Source organism: Pectinophora gossypiella, chromosome 13 (assembly GCF_024362695.1).
Source record: "Pectinophora gossypiella chromosome 13, ilPecGoss1.1, whole genome shotgun sequence".
Lineage (NCBI taxonomy): Eukaryota > Metazoa > Arthropoda > Insecta > Lepidoptera > Gelechiidae > Pectinophora > Pectinophora gossypiella.
In genome coordinates, this window is record NC_065416.1 from 7607554 (window position 1) to 7630541 (window position 22988).

General features: G+C 37.4%; 1 protein-coding gene across 5 annotated transcripts in view; it reads left to right on the forward strand.

The window, feature by feature from the left end:
* The window catches only part of LOC126372228 (protein alan shepard), an 87593-nt gene that overhangs the window by 30088 nt on the left and 34517 nt on the right, over window positions 1-22988 (forward strand). For all 5 annotated transcript variants that reach the window (XM_050017895.1, XM_050017900.1, XM_050017897.1 and 2 more), the window contains one exon: window positions 1965-2036. In XM_050017895.1, the coding sequence (XP_049873852.1) occupies window positions 1965-2036 (72 nt within the window). The remainder of the gene's footprint in view (window positions 1-1964; window positions 2037-22988) is intronic.

The following is a 22988-nucleotide window of genomic DNA, read 5'->3' on the forward strand; positions in this document are numbered from 1 at the left end:
TGACTCATGCGCACGGTATCATTACATCGCACTGTATTTTATAACGCCTGTAGCCTGCTTTGAATTTAATTTGTTACAGGAATTTAAGTAGTAAGTATTCGACTATTGTCTTAATTTATTGAACCCAATCAATGAATTAGTATCACGCATCAGATAAAAATGGAAATAAACGTGTAGAATTATTTTAAGTAGGTGTGATTATTGTAAATGTAAATACATTGTTACTTAAATAAAATCTATAATATGTGATTATGTGAATATGTATACAGATATTATTATTTATAGTTTAAAAGTCGATGGTAGGTATGTCTGGCACGCGCCACACAGCCACCCGAGTGAATTATCTGAGCACAACATAAACATACTCAAAATATTTAAATGACAAACCATTAACAGCTGTGCGTTTACCGTTTTAATTAACTAGCTGAACATTTTATTACGCTAACGGGTTTTATTACATCTTCTATCCGGAATTATTTGCGTAATTTACTAATAAGATTAGAGAGTCTTATCTGCTCAGTTAATGAAACAATTTGTGTTTCACTCATTATTACTTTGAAGCCCAATAAGGTTGGCCTGAAATCCTCTGAGATTTAGATTAGACGTGGCCTAGTCGGCGACCCGCATAATTTTCGCGAGCTAGCAGGCTCGTTCGAGACTAAAACTAATTTTTCGAAAGCAAAATCAAAATACAAAGATACTTTATTTTGCTAACAACAAACTAATTTCCTGAGTAAAGAACAAAATCGCAAAGACGATGGAAAATAAGAAATGCATAATATTTTCAGAAACACGAACTTCACAGTTGGCTACAAAGTTGAGTGGAATCCAGATAGAAAAATGTAACCTGCAATTTTCGAGGTACAAACTCAGAGAAGTCGGTTTAATAAAAAAATCCCAACACCGCCTAATTGCAGTATTTTTTATTCATAATATTAAAAAATATTCTTCTCATCTCGGAAGCCTTTGACGGGCGCTAGTCTATCGGGGCTTACCTGGAAACTTTAATTAAGCTTTGAAATAGTTTTAGTACCTACAAGACCAGTAAATGTGGGCGTCCTGCAGGTACCAATGTATTCCTGCAGATGTTGTTATCACTTGGAGATTATTACTTGATGTGGAAATTATTAGTACCTTTACTAATCATAAATCAACGTTATGCAATGACGAAAAACCTATACCTTCTTTACAGTCAGTATATTTTTGACTTCCATAATTATTTTTTTTCGTTTTTAAATGTTAATAAGGTGTTTAACTCAAACCAACTTAAGCTACTTAAAGTTTAGAGAGCAAGGGACTATTTAAGTAGTGCTAGCAAAGTATCCATATTTTAATTATTAATACTTGCTACCTACGTCTACGTAACTAACACTTGCTTTATAATCGTTTATTTCTACACAATTATATTTTCGAGGTCACAATTCTTCATTCATTTTAATTTCTTTTCAACACCCTCGGCTAAGCTAGCTTTACAGGAGTAATGAATAAATATGACGACGAGACAGATTTTCATGCTTGAATAAGCAATCTCCATATGGCATTAAAATAAACAATTTGTTATTTGATTATTTCCATGTTTTTATTTATATTTTTGATGAGGTGTGTCTAATAAATAAACTACTTACCTGCCTATTTTTGTACCTATTATTGTACCTATTTTTCATTTATTCATAGTTATTTCGAAACTACTTTACTATCATGCCTTGGATGTTGAACTAATTATAGTAAGGTGTGGTAATATACTAAATACTTGTACATAACCCTCCGTGAAACATAGGTACCTACTCAAAGGAAACTGCACGCTATTCAATAGGCGAAGCTTTTGCCTTTGCTAAATGTAGAAGTTGAAGAAGCGAAAACAGTGTAGCAACTAAGCAAATATAAATCTACAGCGCTATCCCTACGGGAAATAGTCCCGAGTTTATTTACCTATGTATGTCTATATTTCAAATTTTTCTTTTCAGGTACGTAATCGCGGGCCAACATCTGAATTCCAGTCACGACGAGAGCTTGCGCTGAGTCGATATAAAGGCGAGGTATGTACCATAAGTTCTGTGTCGTACGACGTCGGTCAATAATGAATAATCAGCTATATTCCCTCCACCGCCAACTTGAGGCGGGAGTTTCACAACTTACTTTCAGGTTACCTGCAAACTTCAAACAAATGCTTCAGATTTGTTGTTGTTGTTCACCCGCTTCTTTCGTGAATAATTTGCCGCTTTTTATACATATTATATCTACTGATATCGGTTTAATGAGTGAAGTTTGTTGTAGAAAACATGGTTTGAAGTTTATACTTAAATACTTAATACTCGCAAAGAGATGTCTAACTAGCCTCATCCCGACGGAAAAATACCTAAGTGAATCAGAAAACATAATCTTACAATAGGTACCTACAAAATGTCTATAAACAAGATGCATGTGGTAGTATTATTCTTTATTCTATGGCATATAAACGAGGACATTTGTTCGTTTCTCTGAACACTGTATCAAAAACGAAATCAAACTGAGCGAATGAACTGAGAAATATATCAGAGCAAATTGAATAAAAGCACGCTGGATTATTACCGGAGTCCCACCGAGAGGAGCGAGAATAAGGCGATATTTGTTATCACTCCGACAAAATGGGCCGACAGTGTTTCGTCAACGCGGGAAATGCAATTAGGATTGGTTCCGAGCCTTCGTCAGTTCCGACTGTGTCGGTTACCACCCCTTGTATTGTCTGAATTATATCCGCCTTATAAAGAAAATAATAAAACACGACACGGAAATGTTAGCTGTCGTAAAAGTTAACATTGTAATAACTAGGTACGATGCTGTTTTATTACAACATAAATGAGATATTATGAAAGTTTTGGCAAGCTGTTCGAATTGTGTACCTACTTCTATACATTTATAATTAAAAAATAAATAGGTAAGTACCTTACTAATTGCACAGGCTTTAAATTGATCATGAACACAATATTGGCTAATTTCATTAATTCATTAAACGTATCAAATGAAAGTTAGAAATTATGAATTATAAAACTCGTCAGTTTTTGCTTTAATTAAAAAAACCAAACACTACAGTCGGATACCGTCTGCCTGTCAATTATTTGTCGCGGCCGCAACTTCCTCCGGCGTAATTTATATACCGAGGTTGCGTCCTTTGCGGGACTCCCATTTTTTACCTTTAGAGTGCACCTCGAGGAAAGAACGTGGTTTATAGAGCTCCCACGGCGATGTCTTTACGACATCGTATATCGCGGTAGGTGTAATTGAAAGCAGCAGCGCGTGCCTCGTTTGTTTCTGCTCATCATACGAGCCCGGCTGTATACGCGCTCGTATCAACTGTAAATCTGTGCCGCGCCACTGATTACACATCTTCTTAATAAGGTCGTTATTACAAATGAGATTTTTGGAACTTTTTGTGTAATTTTCACTAGTTTTGAAGACGTGTCCTCGACTATACTATTAACGTGGAGGACTGTATACCTAAAATTCAGCTTCAATATATTTTCAGTTATTTTTTAATTTAACTGTAAATACTTATATAGCCTTATGACTACAATTGAAAACTAACATGCGCACCGATTTCCATTTGCAACCTCCTTTAGGGGGTCGGTATTAGGATGCATTTTAGAACACCAAACTACATATTTTCATTGAAAATAATACAGTTAAAATCACAAAATCTACTTCTGCTGTCATTTTGTAATTGTCCTTTAAATATGCAATAAAGTTGTTTTGAATTAAATTTAAAATCTAGAAAAAATAATAAATAAAGCAAGTCACAACCCATTTCAAAACGATTGTTTAAGACTCACAGTAACGCGAGTGTTGTAACCCGAAAGTTGGCAACGAGCGCTCTATGACAAATGTATAATGACCTATTGATATAAATATTCACGATAATGAATGCTGATGTTGATTAAAGGCAAAGCAATATTTTGTCAGGAACGAGTTGACAGACGCGACTATACACGCTAATGGGCTTCGGCAGTTTCAAAGCAGATGGAAGTTATACGGCTTTACAAATAAATGTGGTGTAACTATTTATACCGAGCATAAACTAAGAATAGGCAAAATCTCTACAAATAAAATCGGAATAACTTATACCTAGCATCACTTTCGTGTTACGTCTCTTACTATCGCTAAACCAACGCCCAGCCAGGTTTTAATTCCGTATAATAGTACCTAAAATTGACTGACTTTGACAGACTTGACAGATGAGAATTTTTAGTTCGCGCACGGATTTTTTAAATTAATAATATGTAACATTATTATATGCTACTGTAATAAGGGCAATAGATGAAGTAAGAGTATGTTGATAATGTAATAGAGATGTGAGAAAAGTGAACACATTTTAAAAAAGGAAAACATCTTTTGATAGTGAAGAATTTCGAATAAAATATCGCTTTTATAATAGAGTAGTTCATTTTTAGACCATTTATGTTTACTGGTATTGACGTGTAAGTGTCTTATCACATAATCTCAATCTACAAAACGTTAAATACCTACTTGACAATGAAATTAGAGACAATAATATAATATGTATTGACCATTTTTTTTATTTATTTAGGATTTTTTTATCACGTAGTAGAATAGAATAAAAAATGGGCTGTGGTAATCCAATTTGGAAGTACCTACCTACATTATTAGAAATAGGGTATATGAAAAAACTCCATAAATAATTTAACGTAAACCATGCGTGGGGCGTCGCAAATCAATTTCAAAAAAAAGATTTACTTTCAGGGTTTTTGTCGCGGTGGATAGGTATGCAATGCCAGCTTCTAACTGGCGTGAACAATAGATGGGCCATTGAAGTTTTTACTCGATTCTTCAAAAAGTTATCGAGGTTGATTATCTTGTTTATATCTTAACTGCCGGAACATTAACACGAAGACTGTGAAAATAATTCACCCATAACTCTATCATCTAAAATATTGTTATTTGTTTTACCACCTCTTAAGTGTTACGTCGATATTGTTTATACATTCCTTGCATTGTCTTATTTCAATTATTATAAACAAAATTTTAAAATCGTAATGGAATTTCCAGTGGTTTTACGGAATATAGGTATTTTTAATTTTTACTCTTCAATAAAAATGTTAAAAAAAATCTTTTGGAGGTACAGAGGGTTAGTAAAGAGTTGTTGCGAGAAGCCAAATGCTTATCCGGTTGTATTTCATTAATTACAAAGTATTTTTTGTCCGGCAATCGACATAAACGAATAGTAATCCTAAACATAACTAACACAAACAGGTATATAAACAAAGATGTGTATCTATTCCTAAATCTTGCCGTCGCTGTCGCCTTGCATAATTAGAGGAGTTTCCATCATGTTCCGAATGTGGCAAATGTCAAATCGGTAGGAGGGGGCCAGACAGACGGATCCGGATATATTAATTGCTGGATGAGTGTACATGCATCCGTGCGGAAATTAGAATCAGCCCACTGTACCGCCGGCGCTCAGCGGGCACCGAATCAGCGAATAAACTACAATTTTTGAAATATTTCATTGTGCTATTTTTTCGAGATCTTTTTCAATTAATAAATATATTTATAATCAAATTAAACAAAACGATATTTTCAATTAGTTTCGATAAATACCCTTCTGTTGATGCGAGAAATATGGACCAATTAAAACTTGGCAGCAATTCCGAACTTTCTTGTAGCGATTATATACAGCTTCACTTGTTTTTCAGTTTTGTTTTATCGCGCCTCGCCTTTGTTTTCACTCCTTTCACACCTTTATTTCCTTTTTCAATTTGTTAAATGCTACGGAATAAGCTTTACGAATACCTTACGATATTTCTTTTAAATCCTAAAGAAAAACAACGGGATTTAGAAGCATTGCAACATTTTATGACGGCATTGTGAACACACATAAAATTTATAGGCGTTAACGTCTCTAGGCCCGCAATAAACAGTTAGGCCGCTGAGTAAGCGCTACGGGATGTTTTAATATTTTCTCTCTCAGCGTCGCTTTGGGCTGGCCACCTCGCGAGCTCGCCACGGACGCATCACTCCGCAATTAAGGACCAGACAAAACGTCGACAACTGGGAGCGAGCGCTTCATAAAATATTAAAGCCGGCCTACCTGCACCACTACACGAGAAATCCTACGGCGCATTTAATATTTTACTTAAAACGGTCTGCGGTGGCCGCCGCCAGAGTTTTCTTGCGGCTTTGCGCGCCGATTTAAGTTTTAGTGCCCGTGAAGTAAGCTGCGCGCTCCAACCTGATACACCAGCTAAATACTTGATGCGATGGCTATTATTAGTACACTGTTGTGTTCCTCTGAACTTCGCAGACTCTCGCTGGACTAAATTAAACTCTTAGATTATCTACTTTGCTGCTGGATATAACTTGTAATTACACTGCGCCCCATTACTCCGGGAGTAATAGTCGGACTACTTCTAACATCCTTCACGCATCGAATCATCTCATAATCGATACCATCCTTTATTGTAGCAATATCAATTCATAACCGCACGTCTCATCCATTACTACTGAGCTCGGCCTTTGCAGTATCCGAAGATTTATGATCGAGTTATTTCTTCGTTTTAAATGGCAAACGCATAAAACGGCTTGAAATTAACAAAAAATACTATACGCTAATGGTTGTTTGAATTCTTAAAGTAGGTAGATACACAGTTTATCTTCCCGTTGAATTTTAATTACTTTAATTTGTCTAAAAACTCACTGAAATTAATTTAGCGAGTCTCACGAAAAAGCCATTCCGAGTCAGTCTACATATTCCGACGTAAAACATTCCCTAAATGTGTCCGACAAAAACAAATCGTAGATTCGTGCCGGCTTCACGATAATGTCGCGCGCGACCAGGGCTGCACAAATTAAAAACGAACTCACAAGTTGAAATCGAAAAACTGTACCTACTCAGTTAAAGGATAACACTAAAAACGTACATACATAAAAACTCAAGCATTTTCCCATCGGGTAATAATAAAAACTATTGTACAATCTCCAAAAGAAAGAAAAATGGATTACGCCACAAAAAAGATAAGTGTTATAAAAAAGGAACCAAACAGGTTCTAATAGGTTACACTTAAAGTAAGTACCTAAGTACTTAAGTTTCACACTTAAGAAAACATTACGGTTAGTACCTAGTATAATTTATTTTAATCATAAAGCACTTAATCACATTTTTAATCAACTGTCATGAGTATCTTCTGAAAATAAAATACACTTACTTTTTCATACGTGTAATAGAGCTTTTTGATGTAAAAGGACCAAGATTTAAAATCTTTGCAGCGCGGATGAGCCGCAGCCCTAAGCGGAAAAAATTTACTCTTCGCACAATATCAGTATTAATCGGATGCGGTATTAACTCCCCAACTTGAAACCTAATGAATATTCAGACGAAGTGACACCAGTTGTCTTGAATTTGCAAGAAATAATCCCTGACATCCGACAACCATAAATCTTTCAGTAGGTTTCTAAATTGTATGAAAGAGAATGTTAAAATTTACTGCCTTATTTGCATATAATCTCGAGTTATTTTATGCTGCTAAATATGGTTTTGATCTTTTCTCCCCAGTCCACATGCTTTTGAATTAGGTACAATAGCGGGTTTATAAAGTCATTAAAGTAAGCGTTAGGTAAACACTTGAATTGACGAGCTACCTATTTACAGGACAACGTATTGAGGGTATGAACTTCAGTATCTTAGACCTGACCACAACATCAACGTCATAGATGGGAAGTTACAAGGAAAGAGAGGAAGAGGAAGACCAAGAAGGAAGGCGAACGTCGTGTCTTTTAAGGAAGTGAAGGATAGACAAGAATGGAAAATGCTACACCGACAAGAGCGTGACTCTTAAACTAGTGATGATGAGAGCTGACCAGATAAAGAGAAGAGCTTTTCAGTACAAATGTATTAATTTACAATAGCAACTTGTGGCACGTACCCTCTGAAATTCTCCCTTGTTCTATTACGACGCGGTATGAATAATTTTATCATCATTCTACGTACTATACTAACAAGCACTCGAAACATTTCCTTTGAACATTATGTTTCTCTAAACACTAAAGATGCTCCTACAGCATAATCTCGTGTGTCGTAAACAACAATAAATATAAATTAATTGGACGAGGAAAGTTAGAGAGGAATCATAAAAGCAGTAGTCTGCGGAGTAACAAACAAAATAAACCGTGATTCATAAACAAGCTACAACCCTCTACACTAAACTAAATTTATAGTATTTTTCTCCACACCACGGCCTATTACAGGCGTTATTGTACTCAATTAAGAACACAATGATGTTTCATTAAAAAATAAAGGAACTCTACCGTCCCCTTTTGGTAAAACGTAATGCATACTGAGGGTAATGCAGACGATGCCACAAGTCTCTTTGATGCTAGACATATTTTATCTGTCTTTTTATTTGGACCACAATTTACCCGCTATTCAAGAAATAATATGTGCGTGAGTCGTGGGTTATAATAATTTCATACAGATATTTTTTTAAAGATTTGTGAAGAAAATATATAAATGTATATTTTATTCATTATTTATGCCCCCCGCCTTTGCTACAATGGACAAGCGGTAATTAAATATTTTGCACGAACTCGACACACGGCAGGCTACGAGTGGCGCGAGTGTGGCGAGTGGAGCGACTCGCGAGGGAGATGCTTGTTTTCCTTATTACGCCGCTGTTTGGAATTCCTGCGTCAATTAAACGCTTGTTTGTAAACACGCTCGCCGGGCTGACACCGGGAACAAACGCCTTTCCACGGAACGCGCCTTTCCGCGACCAAGCGGGGGTCGGCCTTTCTTTGAACGACGCCTTTGAACGTGCAGGTACGATCGTTTCACGAATACTCGGTCAATCGAAACTTGCACAAAGCCCATTCACATACAACCCGAATTCTACGTGCGAGTAAAATGCATGGTCCCACTTGATTAAACATTTTAATTTTTAAAGCAAAGGCGGCATCGAGGTCACTGCTGAAAAGGCTTTTCCATTTAACATCGCCCTAGTTACTTTGTAAACACAATCTAGTACCGTAAATTCGTGTATAAAGATGAAGGTAAGAAAGAATGACTTTTCTACTTCGTTTATTTACTTTTACCCAAATCTGTTGCTGACTGAACAAACAAGTGAAAATTTATTTTATAAAGGTGAGCAGTAAACAGTCGAAAAACGTTTCGCTGTTGAAATGCTGTGGTTTAATTCAGTAAGTATTAGAGCGAGTGATGTTTAGTCACTGTGATTCTGTGGTTCACCGGTTTCCTTGTCAAACTGGGAGCGCCGGATCGAACCCCGATACCGGACTTGTACCAATCAGTTGTTAATTTATCTTAAGTGCAGTTTTCACTAACACAGCTGGCTCGACCATCACATACGGCCATACTGTTCACCACCTGCCAAGTTGCTCTAACAGAGAGCTCGTTGAGGTGAGGGTGAGTTCATCTTGCGATGGATCTACTTCTGACTACCTCAATTGGCACATAGTCGTGAGTTTATGTTATGTTAGCAATAGAAAGTTAGGTTAGGTTTAGCAGGGTATGCGTTGCGATTAAGGTAGAAACAAAGAGTCTAGTCTATGTTTTGTTCCAGTGGCTATTCACCGAAAACCGTTTATTGTTGTGTCGGACAAAGGGCGGCGGATGTCGGCATTGCGCCGCTGCCTGGGCCTGACTCAGGATGCCTGAGGTCAAGATAACGCAGCACTTACTGAGACTACCTATTCTATACATTTGTAAAATAAAACAGTATTACACACTTCCACAAAATGACAAGTATGTATGTAACAATATTCAACAGTGTGTTCGTAAAATTTAATTCAAATGATAATAAAGTCTCCCCATTCAGTCGTAAAATCAAATGAGTTAGAATCAAAGACCGATGCATACACTATATTAGTCTTCTCTTTTAACTACAGACAGTAAAATATAATTTCAATACGTTGTGTGGCCCCACTTACTGTATGTACATCCTATGGCTCAGGGCACGAGGCCTACACAGATTGGTGGCGGGAAAGCCGGCTTCCGCCGTTGGCTACCTATTACTCTGATTACCACAGATGCTTAAGTAATTTCGACCCAGTCCCTCGCTAATTGCGGGAAATGACTTAATTAATTGTTTTCCTTTTCTGTTACATACTTTTCCCTTTTAAAGTCCAGCGTTTAATCAATTGAATTGGCTTAGAGAATCGTGCTCGGACTCCGATTGGCTCATTCTTTACGTGCACGAAATAAGCTAACGTTGCGTTTTAAAGCCTTCCGTTGTGGATTACTATCGTGGGGAGAAAGACGTGTGCAACATTGATCACAATCTAATAAAAAAACAAAGTTATGTAATGACTAAAAAATCTTACCAATTTAGATTAGTTTCCAAGACGAAACTCAAGTGAAACTTACGCAAATCCGAGCTTGTATGTTGTCTATATTTTATTTTATGTATATCGCCCTAGCTGAACCACTGTCCGTGCAGACGGGTTAAATCTTCAAAAGTTTGCATACATTTGAAATACTGGTCGGGAGTGCATTTGTCTCGTGTAGAAGTATTTATAGGGGCGAGGGCGCGGGCGTTGACCGCGGCAAGGCCGCCGCCCGCCCAACCTGGACCCGCTCAGACGGCGTATTTTCGCCTATTGAACTCTGATTTATTTAGTGTCTACCAGATTCACAATATTAGCTGGAGAGGCAGAATGGACTCTAAGCGAAGGGTTTCATAGTCGCAACATTTTTTTCCAATCAAGTCAGATTGAGCAATATGTATAATTCGATCATCGGCATACGTTGTATTATAATAAAATAAAAACATTTTAATAAAACATGTAGTCGCAACTGTATTAGTCAGAGGTGCATCCATCGCAAGATGAGTACCCTTCCAACGCTTCACGTGAGCAATCTGTTATACAATTGGAAATTAGTAAAATATAAAATTGTATGAGAATATAATAAAAAACTTACAAATTAATCTACATTTACTTGGAAGACATTAAAATATGTTCAGTCTATATGATTCCAGTGGGCGCAGCCTCGCTTCTAGACAATTTATTGCTCATTGTGAAGACTCATGTAAAAGAGCATTCTTGAGACTCCTTCGAAAGTTCTGCAAATAGAACCATTTATAATCGTTGCAAGTTTATCTTGGAGACATTCCCTTTACACTATTATATTTCTAGTTGTATTAACAAAAGTAGTTAAACGAGGTACGAGTACAAATGACAACTGTAAAATATTATAAAATAAGCTTTAGAATTTCCACCGCAATAAAATTAACAATATCATTAAAATTAATCGTGTCTCGTTACGCAATTTATTCCATCCATTATTATCCCCCGCCACATAAATTTCCGGCAAATTCGCATAGCGTGTTGCGAACTTTATCTATGAAAATATCATCTTTGTACCGTAATTTCGCGTTAATTTTAGTTAGGTAAGTACTTCATTGACTCGTAATTCTTGTTTGAATTGTTAGCGAGGATTACTGAGAATGTATACTCAATACGTTTAAATACTAAATTAAAAACCTGTCATCATTAAAGCGGCAGATTGTCCAGTGGTCACTACTAGTAGACGCATCTTTGATGAGGCGTGCATACTATACACATTCCGAAGTTTGCAGGTCACAAATCGTGGCTGACTTTGCACACTGACGTATCTGCAATTTTTTGGTAAAATAGTTTGTGTAAAAAAGGTGCAATTCCGATTCTAAAAAAGGTGAAAATTTAAAATACGTCAGTTAGCTACAACAGAGTGTTTTACATAATTTGCTAGTCACCACCCGTAAGGATTGCCTACATGATCAGTGGTAGGACGCATGGACTATTTATATGAAGTACAACGAACCATCGATGGCTATAAATGTTTAGCCTTACATACAAAAAATCTTGGAAAACGATATGCTCACATTAGCCACGCAAATATGTCAGCGCAGATATACATCTCGTACTTACTTAAGCAACATAGCGAATTCCAAGTTTAAAATGACTTGTTAATATAAATTTCCTTAACGGTGAGGGTAAATAAATTACGTGCCCCTCATCCGAGTTCGGAGAAGTCACATGACATCTGTTCCGATTACACCGACGAGATTAGTGTACACACCTCGGAGGGAAGTTAAATGGATGATGTGCAGGAACGATGTTCAGAACAGATTAGCTCCGTATATCTACGTATCAGCGTGAAAAAGACCCACAAAATGTGAGCGAAATTCAACCTGCCATCGATTTTTATCTCTTTTCTCAATCCTCAGTTTAACTTTTGGATTGCCTTTCGAGGGCAGTGTAGATACGCAACGTTTTCCGACGCCGCTTTTAGATATAGTATATACCACAAAGGAAAGAACACAGTCAGTAAAATAGTACAGGTAATATTTGAATCCTTAGAGCTTTCACATAGCAACCCGTTTTACAGGTCCGTTTTTATCGGATGCGTTATCAGATGACGGTGTACACTAGTTGTATCAGTCTTCAGACACATGACAGATATCTAAACAAAAACGTATCTGATAAAGCGGACCAATAAAACAGCAATTCTAACATGTTTGCTTACGCAACTTCACGTTTGGCATAATTTTGTTAAAAACCCTTAAAAAACTTCACAATTCACACAGAGATTGTCAAAAGATGGAGGATTACAACAGAAGACGACAATACAATAAATTGTCGGATGTAAGTGTGTCATCAAATTTTATTGACGTCTATAACTTTAATGTCCTTTCTTGCAATTGAGGATTTGTTGAATAAATTCGGTTCCATGATCAGCGTTTTGCAATTATTGTTAAATGAAGCTCTCCGTTGTCAACTAATAAGTTAGTATATAGTATACGTTCCTTAAGTAAATTTCATTAAAGTTAAACATTAAGTGTCTTGAGGAAACAAACAAGGTTAAAGGAACAAGTAAATTTAGTTAAAGTTACAGTCACTTATGAAAATCTCCACCTGAATTATAAACAGTAACTTAAGTCGTATCATAGACACAAACAGTAACAAGCACAAGAAAGACCTTCCTTCTCAAAATACAAGGGAAGTGTTCGGGCCCTTGACTGTATTTAAATTTGATCTGGAAGGGTATTGGAATGTCATCTGGGAGCAGACCGCGACCGCCGAGGAACGCTTTCATGCGCTCGCTTCCAGATGACAAACCTTTCCCAAATCAAAATCTATAGGTTCGTTACGAAGTTAGACATTCAATATCCGATATTATTGTTGGTTTCCATGGTTTAATTGAAACGTTGTCAACGGATCGGGCGGGGAAAAGCAGCGGCATATTGCGGCCTAAACTGCCGTGTGATTACGGGACCCGTTACTATATCGGATGATTGCTATTTGCAATTCAAATCTCATGTTAGTGGTTACGTATAAATCGTTTAATAGGCTTATTAGATAGCGTCTAGACATGCCCTACTATCAATTAAAGCAATTAAATTGAAAATGCCGTATTCAGTTTAAACAGTTTACGTAACCGAAACGATTAACTGCCTTCCCGGATTGGCTATGAAGTCTTTACGTTTGGTTGCGACCTCCCCGTTTGCTTTGCTCAGTAAACGAACTCCAAAATTCGGATTCGGAGTTGATTGAATCGCAGTCGTGCCCGCGGGAATGGAGTTATTTTCCGACCTATTTCATGCTACGTCTCTCTACGATCGACAAGTCGCACGCCCGCGCCCGTGCCTCCTCCTCGTGTTTGTACCCTCTCGAGAAATTCCTTCCAGTTCATTTATTTGTTTGGCGACTGTTGTTTTGCTACCTCTCTATATTTGAATAGATTTTTTATAGATTGTGGAAACATTGTCGCAGTTAAATTGCCGACTATTTTACCCTTGTTTTCTCTTTCAATTCTCTTTAGGTAGTTAATTTACTGTGCACTGTTGCGTGCTAAATTTGATATGAATCAAGCGAGATACGAGCAAGTATGTACCTGCAGGTAATCCAGGCCGTTAAGAAGTAAGAAAAACTACACATACATATAAGCAACAGATAATACAAGATTATTCTACTAGTAATTCATTCTTATTGTTCATACGTTATTGTTTACAGAGATATTTAAATGAACCCATAGGTTTCTAATAAAACCGCCCAATTTAAACAACACTTAAGTAAGCCATTAGAGAACAAATAGCCCGCGTACGAGTTAATCAACGGGAAATCTTCGGAAGTCCCCGTATGAATCCCATGCGGGATAATCGTCAGCAATAAAAGAACTCATTTGGCGGCTCGTACAGTTGTTTCGTTCGTCAGCGCTCGGACAATGGGCACGCGTACGCACAATGCGCCGCGTCATCAATCAAAGGCACCCTCGCTCCTCCCGCGCCCGTCGCACCCCTCGCTACCTTTGCATTACAGGTAAACGCACGTCTACAACGACTTAACCCTATCAGCTTGTTATATCAGGCCACGCGAACTCTACCGCCCGCAGATTAATGGAGCTACATTTAAGTAGAAATGGAATAAATCGACTTCGAGCTAACGATATGGAATATATACTGAAAAACTTCTACAAACGTAAAAACTTGAGAACGAGGCTTCTGTAGCGTTATTTGCGTGCCGACATGCGTGATATTAATGTAGTCTGATAATTTTGTGCTCGATAAAAACTAAAGTCGAGATAATTAAGACTAAGTTCAACCTACAAGCCGATCGATAGAGATGTAAAAAGTTTAATTGCTCTAACTTAATTATCTAGTGTAATTAATGTTTTGTGTTACATTTGTATAGAATATAAATTGTATGAAAATGTATTCACAGTGTGACATAAGCCACGTAACAAGCACTTTGATGTGAAATTCAATATAAAGTGTGTTTCAAAGCTTAATTTCCATTTCTGTGGTCAGATGTCCGGAGGGTCGTCGCGTGACTGGCGGCAAGCCGGCGGCTGGTCGCTGCCGGCGCTACTCCACCATCACAGATTACTAGATTACATTCAAATTGATATTTATTTCCACTTTCACTGCCCTTAATCACTATAATGTCTAAATGTTTATTTGATTATTCCGGGTTATTTTTTCGGAGTTTATTTTTGGATGACATGAATCCCGCTGTCGCATTATTTCGCACTCCATGTCGAATAGATAGCTAGCTAACAAACGGTTTTTGCTTTTTTTAAAACACTAACCAACATGTCTAAAAAAAATATCGTTATCATGAATGTAAGTCGCATACCTTATTTATAGTATATCGCTGAGCTTGCCTCAGTTCTATTTGTTATCATTAAGTTTGTAGTTATGTGTCTGTTTCCTATCTTATTGTGTTTGTATAGTTCCGAGAAGTAATAAGTAATGAAGAGTAAACATGCAAAGTACGAAGAGTAATAGCTTACTGTTTAGTATCTAAATAGCATTTAAATATTTCACAAAGCAAACAGTACGAGGCGACTAAATAAATTATAATTTGTTAATCCTATTGTTTGTCTATTGTTTCCAAATGATGTTAATTACATTTCAATTTGCATCTCTTACGGAGCGACCCTCCTTCAATGTTTTTGTTTTGATTTTATATTTGTCTTTTATTCTTACATAATAATATGATCATCGCCGCGCATTGTGCGCTGAATAGAGACGTCTTATTACTGTTAAAGGGCAAATCATTTAAGGGTCAATTCATCGTTGAATACCACGTCGATGTTTCATCTCCACAGCCGACGTCACCAATTCAAAGCTGTAATTTCGCTCCTAAAACACACACAGATAAAAGTAGAAGCTGACACTACTTTAACAACTTTTGTCTCTAACAAACCATATTTTACGAGGAAAAATTGCAGCTTCCAGCGTGGAAAACAAACGATGTTTCCACCAACAAAACTGGAAAAAAGCGGTCGTTAGATGTGCAGCACAAAATTTGAGGCGAGGAGTAAATGTTTTGAGTGTCGAGTATCGGTTGTCAGTGGGCAAGTTCCGGCGCGGCCATGTCTATTACTGACCATTGTATCGCTATATCGGGGAAAATCAAATGAATCGCCAGGCGCCCTATTGAATACTAAACGGTTCCTATACAATACAAAAAACATGCTTGCAAGAAATCTTAATAACGTGAACAACTATACCTATCTAACAAGAATCGACGGAAAAAGTGTATATTTTTTCATGTAACTATACTTAATCTGCTTTCTTATCATCATACCACTCATCACGCAGCTAAAAATATGCACAGCCTAAACATATATGAACTAGATAGCCTTCTTTATTTAATTTTAAATCACGTCTACCAGTTTTGTACAGGTAACGTAAACTTGGCAACTAAAATTTTATAATTCTAGTGTAGTAAAGATTTTGAAAAGATAAGTTTTGTTGGTAGCGAAATTCGAGGCACGTAATATGTCGCCCGGCTATACAGAACCTGGATTATGTTTTTTGTGTATTTTTGTTAAAAAAAACTTTGTTCGTGTATTTAGTATGATATGTCGTTGGCAACATGGCGATATAGAACCCGACACCACAATCGTTGCCGCTTGTGTGGGGGCGTATGATTAGAAATCGATAACTATGCGTCACATTTCGTCCAACACTACGCATTGTTATTCCATATGGCGTAGGGTTGGCTACGACTGGTGATGTCTGCAGGACAGAGCTTTGTTAATTGTAGACGCTTTTATTTGGTACTTACTAGCCCACGTCATTTAACTTTACTATTAAGTTTACTTGCATCACACATTAACTTATTATAAACTACTGCAATGCACAGTAAACTCACTTCCTTTACTTAACTTATAAGATTCGCCAAAGATAAAAGCAAATGTCGCTTTTACGTTTTGTTTTGTTAATGCTACCTTAACTATAAAATCCGTTCTATATAACACTGAAACTATCTACTTAAACTCGTACACCAAATCCGCATTGCTACAGCACCGCAACTTTATATTAACAAGATCATGGAATATAATAAGATTTTATAGTGCAAAAATAAACCCACTTGTGTGTTGTTCGTTGTTCCCACTCCTCCGTCCTTGTTGAATAAATGTTTTCTTTCGCCCACGATGACTATTGTGATGTGACCCTACAGTTATCTTTTGTATTGCTTTTAGTGCAGCATTAATCCCAATCGGCGAGGATTACATCGCTACCTTTCTCTGCAAACGTTTTAAAAGAACATAAATATTTCCAAAGGACAATGGATTTGGGCTTTGATAAATAACCGTCTGTAAAACTAATCTGACTGAACTAACAATAAGAATAGAAACTAATTTAAAATAAAAATATTTATTTTCCTGGCATTGTGCTCAATTTGTTAAAAAGAAACGACAACCGCACGTTATAATAATTAACTTTTAAGTACTTACATTAAGTGATACCTATTTATTTCACAAGTGCACAAGGTACATCACAAGTATATATTTAGGTATACCGAACCGCATGTTTTTAGGTTTAAATATTGGCAATAAATGCGTAAATTTAGTTTTAGGTAGGTATATAACATATTATGTCCCCTCGACTAGTTGCTGCAATTTATCTTTGGGTGAATTATCTGTATTGTCCGTGCTCACCCCGATAGTGATTAGAGGCGTGACTTGTCCCTATCTGTCAGTAAGTACGGAGTTTGTTTATAAAGCGTTTTATCGGTCGTTTCGACGTATCACGTATTTATAAACAAACGGAGTAGGTACAGAGTAATGGGTAACGGCCGATGATTCATGTTGATGCATATGCACAAAGAAACAACTTGTGCGAAATAGATTACAACTCAGACGCAGTATGTTCTATGTCGTCATTATATTCCAGAATGTAGATATGTTTTTCCTTTGTTTAAAGAACGTAAAGACATACATAATACTTAAACTCTTTTGTAATGAAGCGGCCAGTTTGCGAACCTGTTGATGACACTCTTAGTATTAGCTTCGTTAAATACTTCATAATATGTCAATTGGGATATATTTTGAAGAGCGCTACTAATCTTTGAATATAATATGTTAAATAAGTACTAATGCGTTGCTTTTTAAAATGAACACGTGTAAGTACAGTCATGAGCAATATAATGTACCCACTTTAGGACTCTGTCGCACTAACATATTTGACATTTAGTGAGACTTATCTACAGTTCAATTTGTCAAAAAAGTTAATGTGACATGGTACCAAAGTGTATACATATTAATGCTTGTGACCGTACATGTTAGTCTTTATACGAACTAATAGGTACAGTCATGAGCAATATAATGTACCCACTTTAGGACTCTGTCGCAATAACATATTTGACATTTAGTGAGACTTACAGTTCAATTTGTCAAAAAAGTTAATGTGACATGGTACCAAAGTGTATACATATTAATGCTCGTGACCGTACGTAACACCGCATGCTTTTGTACTAAGGTAGTGACGTCAGAGACTCAGAGTACGCATGATTCATTATTGTACGCCGTGCACACTGCACAATAAGTGCACGGCAAATAACTTTCCACAATGAAATAACGACAAACAGCCTCGTCTCGCCACTGTGTGAGTACCTTACTTACTACGTCTTATTGCTATTGGTGCTAATTCCTGTAAATACCATCTAATTTTATTTTAAGTTATATCTGTCATTTTCTTATCCGCCGAAAAGGAAAGGGACGGGTAATCGACAAGCATAAAATTAATGGAACACACGTCAATTTTAAGCACAAATCTAAACCAACCGTCTAAAAATTTTACATCCGTCAATAACCCGCCACAGTTAAGTAGACAGCACGTCAAACGGATTGCATACCAGCGAGGTACCTTTTGATTCGCCCGGGTTATTCATTCATTTACTCATTCTTCCTAAAATTAAGAGCTGTGAATCATCCGTCCCTTTCCTTTTCGACGGATATGAAAATGACGGATATAACTTAAAATAAAATTAGGCGGTGTCTGCAGGAATCGGGGCCGTGGGACTAAAACAGGGAAGAGATTTACGATTTTGCTTGTTACTTTGATTGATATTTTACTATAAGTCATCATCATCATCATCACCAGCCCATTAACGTCCCCACTGCTGGGGCACGGGCCTTCCCTATGGATGGATAGGGAGATCGGGCCTTAAACCACCACGCGGGCCCAGTGCGGATTGGTGGTTATTAACGACTGCTAATGCAGCCGGGACCAACAACTTAACGTGCCTTCCGAAGCACGGAGGAGCTCGAGATGAAAACTTTTTTTTTTCTGTGGTCATCCATCCTATGACCGGCCTTTGCGAAAGTCGCTTAACTTTAACAATCGCAGACCGAGCGCGTTAACCGCTGCGCCACCGAGCTCCTCAAATAAATAAGTAAAGTATCAAATCTTTATTTCCTCTACAAAAATACATGGTAATATTTGTAGAGGCTGGAGCCTAAACTAGGATACCCTGTGTTTTAGGACTCCAAAAACTACTATCTTATACTCATATGACAAGATAAGTAAGTAGATCTAAGTATTAGCAAGTATTTACGTAAAAGGATTAATTTTGTCTCAATTAAAAAGATTTTTATTTAATTTACTATTGTCGACTTTATACCTACTTTGTACTCTACTTTTACTTCAATCAACCAATAATTCTATATTGCACATATAATATATAGGATTTCTGCACGATTTCTGCCAGACAACCTTAGGGTGGAAGAAGTCAATAACAAAATCGCCACATAATTTCACTACTTTAAATATTAAAGCTATAGACAATATCTAAATAGGTATAGTGATAATTATCGGTAAAAGTTAAGCATTCGTTTTTCAAATAAATTATGCTTATTTTCAGTACAGAGAATTTATAGAAAAACTTATCGAATTAAAAAGTTAGCAATGATTTTGGGCAAAAAGAATGGAAGTTTAAAACTCTTAAGCCAGTGAGAAGACCAACAAAGTCCATTCAGTTGTTTTAAGTGACTTAGTAAATAAGGACAAATAAACAGAGGAAAGGGATAAAAAAGAGCTATTTTGGTAACTCGCTACTGTTTTACGATACGACAGTAGATTACCACAGTACTGTATTTTTAAGTACATAGGTAACCTTATAAATTGTGTGCAAAGAAAATTACCGAGGAACAATTGCATTATTAAGTTGTGATATTAATACGCGACTATGACTTATGACCACGGTAATTTTCTGAACATCACTATAACCTATTGAATAAAATAGCTACGTCTATAAAAATAAAAATCTTATCTATCTGTTTTATATGCATTTTTATGTAGGTAAGATTTCGGATAAATATAACTATATAGGTATTGTCCTCCCTGTCGCGCGCGACAACGGCGACATCAACTTCCTCTATCATCGCGAGTTCCATGTGTCTAGCAACGTCGTTCAATGACGACACACGAGACAACGTAATAAAACATTTACAGCCGGCATATAACCAGCGGACAATCAAGACGCTTCTATTGACACCTCATTTGTTAGATTCTGATAATTGGTTTAGAAATTATGACGCAACAAACGTACAAACATAGGTAGCGTTCAAACACATAACACCACATAACCCTCCTTTTTGCTTTGCCTTAGTCGGGTTAAACCTAATACAAAATGATGGCCTTGTTGCTAATAAAATAGAGAGTTCTCGACTCCTCAGCGACTTTCCGTAAAGGTTTTAGAGTTTAAATGAAACAAACATAGAACCGGAGCTTTCTTTTCTTGTATTCTTCCTACGAAATATTCTGTCTCCTCTCTTTAACAAATTCGCATAGACAAAATTGTTATAAACCTGTCTACTTACTTACAGTAACTAGACATAATCTATTAAAATGATGTTAAAAATAGAATAATTTACTTACCTACTTACAATTTCATTACGATCAACGAATATGAGAATTAATTACTATACTGGTGTATACCGTTGGTCAGTGTAATTTATACGCCGCTAATTATTTACACTTCATAAAGTACTTACTGCTCACATAATACGTTCTAAAAAAATATGAAATCTAATTATCCTACATATATACTAGGCGATAACGACATCATAGACACTTTTTCACATCATTGATATTGTATTTTAGTAAATAAACGCAAAGGTAGTAGATAAGTTTATCAAACGAAATATAAGAACTTCGCCCAATTACATTCTTCCTGGATGCTCTCCGTAGCATAATAAGATTCCGCTGCAGTAGTGCGAAGTTTTGGCTGGAATTTTTATGGCTTTAAGAAAAGGCGTAACATTCATATTTGGGCGGGCGGCCCGTAGTTTGGCGACACCATAACGGCATTCTGCACACGGGCCGTCTATAAATCTCCTTGCGCCCCCGCAATGTACTCTGTATGCGGCCGGCGCTTCCGACGTTCAGATCGCCTCCAATTATTACTGTACGAGATTGCAAAGTTTACTGACTTTACTAAGTTATGGATAGTTACTCATACTTACATTGTTAGCAAGTTTGTGTGCGCCTGTTATATTATTTCTCGCATTATTGGTGGCCGTTCTTAGAAGTTCCTACTTGGTCATCGCAATGAATAGATACTGGTTACACATCAGACACGTGTTACTTATACTGAAGTAGAATTATTTATCTACAAAGTAGTTAATCATGCATAGTGCTTACCATCCTCGCCTTATAGTGGAAACCTCTTAAAAGCATTTTTTAATAACATTCTAATGTGATTTTCTTCAACAAAACATCGAAACGCACACGCTACTTAATTAGGTTAATTATTGTAGGTAATTCCTACATTCCGAATAAAAATACTTAGAGACTTTTTTTTACTGAATTGAAACTACCTACTAGCGTGTCGTCACGAGGTTTTGGTGACAAAAATTACCGAACGTGATTTAGCAAAAATGCGCGTGCGACATTATCACTACAAAGCGACGCTGTAGTTATTCATAATATCGTTCCGACTTTAGCTCCAACTAAATACCTACGTCAGTTTCCCAGCACACATCCGGTAGTCATTCCGCGAAACAACCTTCGCCTGCATGAAATTATTCAATCAGATAACTGATAGTGTATATCCGCGTGGACGTCTCGTCAAAAGCTGTAAATCCAAATATTCATATGCAAATGTCAATTTGGAAGCTATAAACGTCTGTCTGGAGATCGGCGCGCCTGTGTGCAAATGAACCGCGTACCTACGCGAAGGACGCGGCCGCATTCCGCACCACTACACCCGAGATGACACACATAGCGACACGTCCCGCACTAGTGTGCACACACATTAATGCCGAGCTAAAGTACATAAGGCATTGCACCGCCGCCGTGTTAGTACCGCTATTGTGGAATTCCTTACGGCGATGCAATGCGAGATTATTTTAAAAGTTTGATGTTCGCTTGGCCGCGGCACCGTTGTCGTGTGTACTCGACGGACGCTGCGCGGCATGGCCGCCACAAGCTTCCTACTTCTGTACATATTTTCTCCACACAAACAACCGTAGTTAATTTTCTAAATCAAAATTTTACTCGGTGAGTCAATACGGCGATAATGATGTCACTCCCGCAATAAAACGGACTCGTAAACGCAATCAACAGAATTACTTAATGCGGTAATGCGCGCCCCCAGTCGAAGAGGAGTATGAATTCCTGATTTGGCAAAAACAACAAAGCCGGCGAATCAGTTTTCAGTGGGTATTTAACCGTTGTTCCGTCGTCCGGCGCACGAACGGGAGATAGATACAAAGCGAAATATCTCCAGAGCGGAAACTGTTTAATCACGCAGCGTTGTACGCTGTACGTTGTACGCTGGCAGGCGCTAATCTCGCGGCCAGCCGCCGCCGAAGCGAATCGCATACAAATGTGCCGCCGGCCCGAGTAAAAACTGCTGAATAATATCCCCTCACAGTTCTAGCACTCGCGAGCTTTATACCACACATAATGATGCAGTCACGGCACGCTGTGTGCAATTTTACAACCTCATCTCGCACATTGCTCTCGAATGCCGGCCTTTTTAGAAGGATATTCGAATACCGTCGAGTCGGCTGCTATTGATATCTATACGAACGTAGGTATAAGAGACGGATCAGTATTCCGGATCATGTTCCTGGCATGTGCCAACTGCGTCACGGCCACGGATCGGGTGACATCATACCACGGCCAAGGAAGAAATGCATATAGCTGAACGACCTCGAAAACTGTTCGTCCGCATTTCGGATCCAGTTAGAACGTAATAAAGGG